Source organism: Belonocnema kinseyi, chromosome 10, assembly GCF_010883055.1.
Source record: "Belonocnema kinseyi isolate 2016_QV_RU_SX_M_011 chromosome 10, B_treatae_v1, whole genome shotgun sequence".
Classification (NCBI taxonomy): domain Eukaryota; kingdom Metazoa; phylum Arthropoda; class Insecta; order Hymenoptera; family Cynipidae; genus Belonocnema; species Belonocnema kinseyi.
This window is the reverse complement of record NC_046666.1, coordinates 62,972,623-62,984,800: the sequence shown is the minus strand read 5'-3', so window position 1 is coordinate 62,984,800 and position 12,178 is coordinate 62,972,623. Positions and strand designations below refer to the sequence as shown.

General features: G+C 29.9%; 1 protein-coding gene across 1 annotated transcript in view; it reads left to right on the top strand.

Moving 5' to 3' along the window:
• LOC117181159 overlaps positions 1-12,154 on the top strand; it is a 46,886-nt gene extending 34,732 nt beyond the window's left edge. The window contains exon 8 of the mRNA XM_033373726.1: positions 9,615-12,154. Within this exon, the coding sequence (XP_033229617.1) occupies positions 9,615-9,811 (197 nt within the window). The 3' untranslated portion in view covers positions 9,812-12,154. The remainder of the gene's footprint in view (positions 1-9,614) is intronic.
• The last annotated feature ends 24 nt before the right edge of the window (positions 12,155-12,178 follow it).

The window sequence follows — 12,178 nt, the reverse complement described above, 5'->3', positions numbered from 1 at the left end:
ATACACAGGGTGGACACGCTGGGGCTTACATACATGGCGAGCTGAATGCTACCCGAATTGCATAACAGCAGGGCAAAGGCCATTATACAGGGGTATTTTCATATTTCGCGCCTTTAAAGTTTCATTCGGATTGGCCATTCCGTCAAGTCCGTGCATTTTCCGATCAAGTTCATGGTAGTTTCCATGGTTGCGTTCGAAACTTCAAACGGATACAAGTGTCAAAACAATATAGGTTATGTTATATAGTAATTACAAATAATAAAAGTGTTTAATTAATAATGAAGTGAGACATATGAACTGAGAAGTAAACGTAATTTTTTTCTTTGCTAATACCATTATAGAATAACTGCTCAGTGACAAATAGTATAAAATAGTAATAAAATCTGCGCTTCCAGTGGGCGAAGAGTGAATGGTGTTTAACGCTTATTTTTACTGCATAAAAAAAGGTATGTTATGAATAGACAGGATATGTTTTGAATAAAGTGAATGAAATATTACATGCGTAAACTTTAAATTGACATTGCCTATATTTACTGACAGCGACTAGGGAAAACAGGTGAATCTGAACATAACCGCTTGAGGTTTTGAACGCAACCATGGAAACTCTCATAAACTTGTTCCGAAGATGCACGGACTTGGCCGAATGGCCGATTCGAATGCAACTTTAAAGGCGCGAAATATGAAAATACCCCTGTAAAATGGCTTCTCCCCTGCTATTGTGCAATTCGGTTAGCATTCAACTTGCCATGTATGTGAGCCCCAGCGTGTCCACCCTGTATAATTATTATAAAGATACAGTTATACTTATTGCTCGCAAGGTAAGAGAAAAACGTTTCTGAAAGTCACTTGGATTTTTGAGATAAAGAAGAAAATTGTAGAAAATTGTGGGTAATTTCAGAAATTGCCCTTTCATTTACGCCAAGGAAACGCGGTACTTATTAAGTTTCAAGCTCTTCAATAATAAAAGAATTCTGCACTTTTTTGCTGCTGACTCTTCATTATATTACACCGCTCCCAGCGACTAAAATGTTTTACCAGACAAAAAAATTTGGAAATTCTTAAAAACCTAGCAACTTGTTTTTGTTAGAAGGCTCTTTGAAACATCCCTCAATTTCACAATTTTTTAAAACTACCTTTTATGGGCGGTGATAATTTAAAATGTATTTTTAGCAGTATTAAAGTAAAAGTAAATTCAAGTTCAGGCCCCATCTGAAAAAAGGTGGGTATTCTTAAACAGAAATCCAAAAAATCTTTTCTTCCTGGCCAGGTGCACATAGAGGGTAGTTTTTCAATTTTGTGAAATTTAGGCTTATTCCAAAGACTTTTCCGAAAAATTGCTAGGTCTCTTAAGCTTGAAAACTTTTTTTAATTGTTGTTAGTTGGAGAAATATTACAGTGACGCGGACCAATGAGAAATTGCTTGAAAATTGAAAGTTTTCCATTCTTCTTGAGTCACAAATTCACACGAATTGGGGCGATTACAATTATCTGCCTTTTTATATTGGATAATTTTCTGGTTGGTGAAACGATTCGCTGGACCGGAACGGTTAAAAATGAACAGTTTGTAATACTTTTGGGGGTTCAAAATTGAGACAAATTAAGACGATTAAAATAAACTCTGGAAATTATATTTTTGCCGTAGTAATAATTACAATTTTGGTGTTACAATTTCATAAAACTCCTTACTAACTTCTTATCTGAAGAGGATATTGTTTTTATATAGATCCTGCCTCGCAAAATTGACGTCAAAACTTATGAATATAAATATAATTCCTGTAAATTCATAAAAGATATTTCAATATAAAGGGTGACTATCATCCCTTTTATTATTTTATATCTAATTGTGTTAAAAACATACACTCTGAGAACTCTAAGTTTATTTATAAATATGAAGTTTTAGAAATCTTAGCGTTTTGTTAATCTATTATTTTTGCACTGCGCTCTTATGATAACACCCTTAGCCACATTGATAATTAAATTTTCATTTTTCTATATTTTATATAAATATTCAAATATGACCGAAATTTATTTTAAAAATATAACTCTGTTTCAAAAAGTCGGCACCTATGAGTAGACAATTTTATTCTACCTCTAAAAAGTCGATTACAATACAAGTGACAATTTATTTCAAAAATGAATCAAATATTGAATTCAATACATAAATTACTCGAATTAAAAAATCTATTTTTTACTTTCCTTTTTTTATTTTAGAGTCTATAATTATTTGAATTATATTTGATTCTGTTTGTGAAATCCTCGCAAGTTGTATCGCACTAAACTATTGAGATTTCTCAATTTCTCTTGCATGTAGTTTCTTTTACTATAACAACATAATAATCTCACGATAAATTAGAGTAATTTGAAACAATCACTTTTTCATATTTTTTTAATCACATCTAGCTATCTCAGTTTATTATACAGGGTGGACACGCTGGGGCTTACATACATGGCAAGTTGAATGCTAACCGAATTGCGCAATAGCAGGGGATAAGCCATTTTACAGGGGTATTTTCATATTTCGCGCCTTTAAAGTTGCATTCGGATCGGCCATTCGGCCAAGTGCGTGCATCTTCGGATTAAGTTTATGAGAGTTTCCATGGTTGCGTTCAATACCTCAAGCGGTTATGTTCATATTCACCTGTTTTCCCTAGTCGCTGTCGGTAAATATAGGCAATGTCAATTTAAAGTTTACGCATGTAATATTTCACTCACTTTATTTCAAATATATCCTGTCTATTCATAACATACCTTTTTTTATGCAGTAAAAATAAGCGTTAAACACCATTCACTCTTCGCCCACTGGAAGCGCAGAATATTATTACAATTTTATACTATTTGTCACTGAGCAGTTATTCTATAATGGTATTAACAAAGAAAAAAAAATTACGTTTACTTCTCAGTTCACATGTCTCACCTTATTATTAATTAAACACTTTTATTATTTGTAATTACTATATAACATAACCTATATTGTTTTGACACTTGTATCCGTTTGAAGTTTCGAACGCAACCATGGAAACTATCATAAACTTGATCGGAAGATGCACGGACTTGACGGAATGGCCAATCCAAATGAAACTTTAAAAGGCGCGAAATGTGAAAATACTCCTGTATAATAGCTTCTGCCCTGCTGTTATGCAATTCGGGTAGCATTCAACTCGCCATGTATGTAAGCCCCATTGTGCCCACCCTGTATAAATCATCAAAAAAAAATTCATCACCGTGGATATAGAAGTGCATTGCTCACGAGCACTTTCCACTTCAATATTGCACTTTGAGACACTCGCAATTGAATTTATTCTGTGGAATTTTTAATTGCGTTTTTAGACAATCCCTATAATCAAGTCATAACATTTTCTGTGATATCATTCTCATTCTCAGAATTATTATGTAGTTTCCTTTAAAATTGTTTATGGTTTTTTATAATGTACTGATTTATTTTAATTTTTATACAAATTAAATTTTCTAGAAAAGAAAAAAGTTTAGATAATTTATTAATTCGTTTCTGAAAAGAGAACAAATATTTTCTTCATTTGTTCTTAATTAATTTTATTTTTAGTTTGAATACATTTTTCTTATACATTCGATAAAGCTGTATGATTCTTAAAATATTTATTAATCCTCATGAAATAAGAAAACACCATTTTTCACACTCAGTCTCTCTATTTCCAACTCATTACTAATGCTTTTGGTAGACTCATTATAATGGCATGGCTGCATGTTTATGGAATATCACTAATGGTATGGTACCTATATTAATTTGTAGTAACTACAGCACCGTGTTCCATTAAAGCGCATGGACATTCGAAATTTGCTGATAAATCGTATTTGTAAGCATTAGGTGAATTATAGAAAATATATTTAAAATTATATTCGAATTTTACCAAATTTATGTAGGAAATAAACATAAAATTACGCATAAGGTTTAAAATCAGGGCGTACATGAAGTCTAAGAAAATATTGATTCAGTTTCGATAATTTCAAGTTTCAAAATTCTTGATCACTAGAAAAAATTTTTACTGAAATGGAAAAAAGAGCAAAGAATAGTAGTAATTAACCTTATGATCCATCAAGTGTTAATTTTTTTATTTTTAAAGTGAGGAAACAAGATAAGAGAAAAATAAATTTATGGAAGACAGTTATTTTACGATTGAAGTAAAGTGTTTGAGAACAAACTCAATTGGAAATCTACTCTCTTGAGTAGAAGTTATAGGCACCTTTTTCAAAGAAATTACATTTTCTTCGTGAACACTTCTACGTTATATGCACATACAATGTACATGATATTTGTATTTGTTTTGAAAGCTACAGAACAATGCAATGACTATAAATTTATACAGAGCGAATTTAATCCATTAATTGGCTCTCTTAGAAGCTAAATTGGATTACTTAAAAATTCAGTAAATTATTAAAAATTAAATTCTTTATACTCTTACAATTCTCGGAAAATTTGAAAAAGTAAATCATAGGTAAAGCCATAATAGAAAATTCAGAGAAAATTAAAGTCTTGGAAAATCGTTTTTATGAATAATATTCTCTTGAAGTATGTACACAAATTGTTATTAGAGTAAGAGAAATAAAGAACACTTGAATTTTTTTTTGCGAACATTTAAAAAAAATAAATATCGTTAAAAACTAAACAATTTAATAATAATTTCTTACTAAAAGTCATCCAAATGCTTTGCTTGATAATTATTAAGACAACTAGTACTAATTAGTAATGACAAGTAGTACAATAGCTTCAGTCATAACGAAGTAGAATATTTAAAATTCCATTCTTAGTTCCAATTTTTGATCCTATTAATTGGTAGTATAATTAGTAAAATTACAAATTACTATTGGTGAGAAAATCATAGGCGTCTTCCTTTGAAGCTTAACAATGTAAATGAGCTTGAAGACGTTTATGTACACAAATTTTTGTGCTTAGCAGACTGAAAAATGTTTTTAAAAAGTAAGGATTTCCAGGTACATTTAAGCTTAAAAGTACAAAAATGTGCAAACTGCAAACTGTAATGGATAGGCTCTGTATTTATTTTAAATCAGCCGGAAGGATGTGTTAGTCTTATTTTTTGTGAAAATCGCGATATTTTTAGACATTTTTTTTTTTGTTGGAAAACAAGTGACAGAAAGCAGGGCGGCCCGTTTTTTTTACTGCCGACCGCTGGTCCCTTTCTTCGACCCTTGGCCAGGTGCCATCCAAGAATTCAGAACCACGGGTCGAAGACTGGCACCAGCGGTCGGCAGTAGAACAAAAAAGCCCCCACCTCCCTGCTTTCTGTCACTTGTTTTCCAAAAAAAAAAATGCCTACAAATAACGCGATTTCCACAAAATATAAGACTAACACATCCTTCTAGGTGATTAAAAATAAATACACAGCCTATTCATTACAGTTTACAGTTTGAATCGCTTTAATATCTGTTTTAGAATTGAAGATAATATAGTTGCACGTTTTTGTACTTTTAAGCAACAATTTTTATTATTTTTCAAATTTCTTAACTGCAACTGGTTCACAACAGTTTTCCTCACATTCATGAATTTTTTCAAATTTTTCCCATTGCCCCTTGTATAATAAATAATGCTCCAAGCTTGACTGTTCTTAAATGTACCCAAAAATCCTTACTTTTTTCACATTTTTCAGTCTCCTAAGCACAAACATTTTTGTACATAAACGTCTTCAAGCTTATTTACGTAGAAGAATTTCAGCTTGCATATGACTGTTTTTTTGTTGTGCTAGCATTTTTTTTTTGACTGAGCTGTTAAGCTTCATAGGCAGATGCCTATAATTTTCTCGCCGATAGTAGTGGAAATCTAGCCTAGACCTTAGGACTTAAATAATGGAATTTAATCTATTACATTTATTATTATTTAAAGCCAAATTTATGGAATATTTAATTTAGTGCATTTTTTCAATTTTCCAGTTTTAAAATTGCACTAATATTTATAATACAATCTTTTCCGGGCGGTATTTTTTATTTTTAAGCCAGGATTTTATTACAGAATTCTATTATTGCGGTATACTTTAAAGAATCAAGTGTTTTTTTTTTAAATACGGACCTTTATACTTTTTATTTTAATCAAATGATCCAGGTAACAATTGATTCATGATGTCTGGAAAGCAATATATTTAAAGAAGATAACTAAAGAAACACTGCTTATTTGCTTATTAATTGTGTTAATTTACATTAAAATTAAGCTATTTATTTATTTTACGAAAAGGTCCCAAATGGCAGAAAATATTTATCAAATGATGAAAAATATTCAAATTTCGATAAATAATACTGTTTTTTTTTAAATTTGAATGATGAAAAAAAGAAAAAACACAATCATTTCTGATAAAAATGTGAGACTGTTACTCTGTATATAAAACACATACTTTTGGAGAAGAATTTCATACTTTAAAAAAAGATCACAACAAACATAATTTATAACCAAACCTTCCAATGTAATAAATAACAACAAATTAAATTTTACAGTTGCACTGAAAAATGATGGGGAATTTTTTGTAGTTCGATTGCTCCAAACAAGTAACATTTAGGGACATTTTTCAAAAAGGTGAAAAGAATTTTTTCATTTATTTTATTCTCTATGTTAATATTGATTTCTTCCTTTATTTTTCGTCCATTAAAACGAACGAGATTAGAGTCTAACCCTTTTAAAATTGAACTTCAAGTTAATGTAGTAAATCAGTAGATAAAGACATGTTTTATCAGACGATGTCATATTTCTTTCAGCTGTTATAAAATATGTACACTAGGGTGGACCAAAAATGCATTGCAACATTTTTTTCACTCTAGAGGGCAAGCCTCAGGGCTTCATCGAAACATGCCGAGTTTTTTAGGGATTTCAGAAAAGTGTTTGCAAAAAAAACCATACTAATAAGTTTGGTTTCTGAACCAACCCCCATCTTCCCTGCCACGTCACAAATATGACCCAAAATTCAAAAAAGTACATTTTTACGTTTTATTGTTACTTTAAGCAATTTTTATTGCTTTTTTCATACAAATAATTACTAATAGGTCATTTGAATATTTACCACAACTTTTATTTGCTCAAGCAGTTATTTTTCGATAACTAAAAAAATAAAATAAAATAGAAGTCATACAATTAATTACGATTTTAAAAGTATTTTTGGAAAGTTATTATTTAAACAAAATTATATTTCTTTAAACAATTAAAAAGTGGTAAATGTATTCTTTCTATACACTATGCAGTCAGAAACATAATTTTCTGTATTTTTTTATTGTATTTTATTTTTTAGCTATCGAAAAAAACTCCTTGAGTAAATAAAAATTGTTTAAAGAAATGTAAATTTATTAAACATTTTTAAAAATGTATCAAAATTATGTAATTATTCAACAAAACGTAGCATAGGATACTAATTTGAAAAGAAAGTTGATATCTCTGGCCAAATTTTTAGAAATTTTGAAAATAGACAATAAATAATTATTTAAATAATTACATAATGTGCTTAGACAAATTTACTACTTCAAATAATGACAAACTATTACATTTCAATCAGAAAATACGATTATTTTTTACATTTTTTGGGAATGAATAATTGCTTAAATAATTTATAAATGTTTAAACATTTGAAAATTTTTTTAATTTACATATTTAATATTTAAATCGTCCTTTGATAATTATTTGTATGAAAAAGACGACGGAAAATGGTTAAAAAGTAATAATAATACGTAAAAATGTTTTTTTGTTGTTGTATTTTTAGGACATTTTTGGGGCACTGCGGGGAAGGTGGACGTGGGTTGAAAATGAAATTTATTAGTATTGTTTTATTTCCTAGATACTCCTCTTAAATTCCTAAAAACTTGGTACGAATCGATGAAATCTTGGAACATGAGTTCAATTTTTCGACAATTCAAAATTTCTACATGTTTTTAAATGGGATTTCGTAATGCCCGGTGACACACGCTAATATTCCATTTTCGAAAAAAAATTACGGATTTTCTTTCACCGGAAATGAAAACAGGGGGGGTGTCTTGCCCTGTAGCTCAAAAAAATGTTTTTTGGACCACCGTAATGTACACTTTGCGAATAATCACAATTATTAAAAATAAGTAACATTCTCTAACATATTAATCTTAATCAGTAAAGTAATAAAATAGAAATAGTTAATTAATATTCATACTGATTAAAATAATAATTGAAGCTAAGAAAAAAACTTTGAAAACAAAAATTAATTAAAATTAATATTTTAGGGCAGTTCTTTATTTTTAATCATTGTAATTATTCGCAGCGTCTGCATATTTTATAACAGACGAAAAGAAAATTGCGTTGTCCCGACAAAAATGCCTAATCTACTGATTTACTCAATTCACTTGAAGGTCAATCTTAACATTATTAATAAATCAATATTAAAATAGAGAAACTACCTGAATTAGAAAAACTCCTTGTCCTGGAAAAATAAGAATATTACAGATTTCCACGTTGTTTATTGGAAGTAATGACACAAAAAAGGCACAAAAATATTGTTTTCAATTTTAATTTTTGATTTTCGTTCACTACTAACAACTGTTACTACAAAAATTCATCATAATTTTTCAGTCTGACTCTAAAATGTTATAAATTAGCAATTTTAAAAACTGAACAGAATAAAGGTAAGATACATAAAAATAAACAATAGTAAAATTTTAAATGTTGTGGCTCTCAATTTTTTTACATAACTGGAGTTCAAAAAAATCCTTCCATTTTTTATGGATTTTAATCAATTATTTTTTAAGAGATAATTCCTATTTAAATTTTTCCCCGTTTTCGAACAAAAAATTTAGCACTTGTATAAAAAGAAGAAGAATTTTTTCGACACATAAAAACTTTCCAATGACAAAAGTGCTCTAGGACAAAAATCTGCAAGACCCAGGAATACAATTTGATATACAGTGTATTAAAAAAATTTTAATTTTGTTATTTACTAAAATTTACTTTGCAACTTGTGAAAAAATCGACAAGGCTCAGGAATCAAAGCTAGAATTATAACCAAATGTTTAAATTTAAAATTTAATTTTAATGAAATTATTTAACGCAAACAATGCGTCTTCTGTTCACAAAGGTACAATTTTATTCCGAAAACAGAGATGAATTAATCAGGAATTATCTTTCAGAAAATGATTAGTCAGAGTCCGAAAAAATTTAAAAAGCCTTTTTTGACCTCCCAACACGTTACTTTTTCGCGTTGTAAAGCTTTCGATTCACAAAATTTTTTGTTTTCAACCAACCCCATCAGACATTGATCGATTACAAAAATTAATTTTTTACTTCCTTCGAATGTCAAAGCACATTTTTTTCATCGCCTCAAATAATTTAATTAATAACAGAATTTTCACTCTGCCCTATTATATAATTCAAATTAACTTTAATCTATTTTTAATCTGTCCCAATAAATTATTGTTTAAATTAAAGAAATAAATTGGTTGAAACTCTATTTCTAATATCAAATCATTACATATTGTATACATAGCTAAAAAGTGTTATAAGATTTAAGAATAATTTTTTCTGTCTTTATATTATTAAAGCTAAAGTATGCCATTTGGAAAATTACTTTTCCCCATCAGCAACGCTTCCTCATTGCTTCTATATCGTAGAAAAATCGTTATTTTCACAGAGGTGGTACAAGATACTCGAATAACAAAGCCTTCGTTGCCAGGGTCTCGTACAGGATCTCGTCGAGGAAGTCGTGGAAGTAGTGGAAACGCCTCAGCAGTTTCGAGCAGATCCAACAAATCACCACCAAATCAAACAACCCCGGCAGATCCCGTAATAGAGGACGTCACCGTCGAAATCCTCGAAGCTAAGGCGTAAAAAACTTCGAGACTATGTCTTCAGTTAATTATGGAAATCAAAATTGAAGTAGAAAACAGTACTCAGGTGTGGATTGCGATGCTCTTAATATACCTAATCAGATCCACAAACATTCTAAATTAAAATCTACATTGGCAAACAAACAAAACATAAAAAAGCAACTCAATCCTACCCTGAGTCGTTTCTTCAGAAACACCAGCTGACATACTTTCGGGTAATAAGACCCACGTTCAACAAGTTTTAGCGAATAAATTTTCGAGACCTCATTAGCGAAAGTAATCGAATAGATGATTACTTTAGAGCTTCATTTTGCTCCCAAATGCGTCTCTTCTGTCAATATAATCATTGCTAAATGTAGCGCTAACTAAGAATCTCGAACTTAGTTTCTCTAGGTTCAGGTTCTTTCTACTCTTTATTTCTATAAGGTTTTAAAATTTTGGCGAAAGTGCTGAAGACCTTGATCCTTCATGGTGATCAAATTGGGCTGATACTCAAGAGTCTCTCAAATCGGAAAAAATTATAACCTTAATATTTGTCCGTCAAAAGAATCGTCATGTAGAATATGATAGGAATAGTCTTCATCATAGTAGGCAACTCTATAACATTCCCATAAATTATTGCATCCCTTGTGAAAAATTTGCCAAAGAAGGTTCAGATTTCGTCAATTGCCATTCACCCATCTCAAAGCTTTCCAGCCAATATTTTTTTATGGGATGAATTGCATACTATTGTGAAAGATCGTTCCAGAAGATAGTAGAAAGAGAAAAAACTTATATGATTTGAAACATTTATTATTTATCGATTCCATTTCATCAATTAATCATAATCTGGGAACATGTGTAGAAAGAAACCAAGAGTCACACGAAGGGACCAGACGAAAGTGAAATTCTGGAAGTAGCTTATACACCAAATTCTTCTGCTATGTTCCATCGAATTTCGAAAATTTAGTATCTCTAACTTTAAAGTTTAGATCTTAAGCTTTGTGGTAAGCCTCGGAAGCAAGCCAGTGACCTTGAAACCAGCACAGAATATTCCATTTTTTTCTGAAACATCAGACTGCTGTTCCAAATTTTTTAAGTCTAAGCATTCCCTTTGAAATCATAAACAAGGCCCATTGAATTAATATAAAATAACCTTAACCCTTACTACAAGTACTTCTTTAAAAAATAAACATTGTGGAAGATGAAATTGCTGGAATCATGGTACTCCACATAAAAGAGTTTTGTCTTTATGGGTTAAGGTTTTTTAAGAATGATAAACAAATTATTTGAAAAAGTCTTCAGATTTCTTTTTTAGAATTGTATAGATCCTTCCAAAGAATTTCTTATCGATTCCTTGATGAGGTTCATTGATGATAATCTTGTATCTTCATAGGATTCTCAAAAATAATACCCTGTTCACCAGATTTCCACATTTAAAGAATTCGTTAAGACCTAAAATATCAAATTCATTCTAAACCTTCTCAAAGTCATATAAACCCTAAGCATCATTTAGTAAAGTCTTTGGTAATAAATCAGATTTTCTTTCATGATTCAAAATAATCTTGGATCTTTTGAGAAGACCTTAAGGGATTTAAAAGATGACCACCGTGTACTACAAAATTCCTTATATTCATTAATTATTGAGGATTCATTTTGGACTTTCTTTAGATAACCGTCCAAGAACCCTGAAAATGTAAAAGATTTTGTTTTGATAAATAAACCAGATTTTCTTTCTTCCCGGATTTTTAAAATTTCCACCCTGTGCTAAGTGTCCTGTAAATTCGTTCACGTAATTTTCAGTATTTTAGATTATTTTCTCAGATTGGTCAAAACGATTTTGCTGGATGCCATCACTAGAAAACATGTATTAATAAATAGATAGTCTTGTCTGTTTAATTAACGAAATAGTTTGTAGGGTTCTATACAATAAGAACCTGTGCAATAGAATCTCTAGAATTTAAAAATTCATTAAGACCTGAATTTTGAAATTTCTTGTTAATCGCCAATTGGGTAAGAATATTCTAAAAATTGATTTGCTAAATAATTTCTTATAAGTTTTCTAGTGCGATTTGAGGATTCTGCTTAGATTTTTAATTTTACTCAGAACAGCCTTAAACGTCTTAAGCATTACATTCTTATGCATTAAATTCTTTGTAAGGATCTTCACAGTATTCTTCATTTAGAACAACCAAAAGGATTCCTCGTAGGCTAAAATGCCTTTTGTAGGTAATTAAATTTCGAAATTTTAATTCCTGCTCTCAAAGATTTCATGAAAAATATTGGAACTGTTATAGAATCTGGTGCATTACTTGGGTTTCTGATTTTCCTAACTACAGATAATTTTAATTAAAGCATATGAGAAAAAAAAACAATAATTAAATTTAAG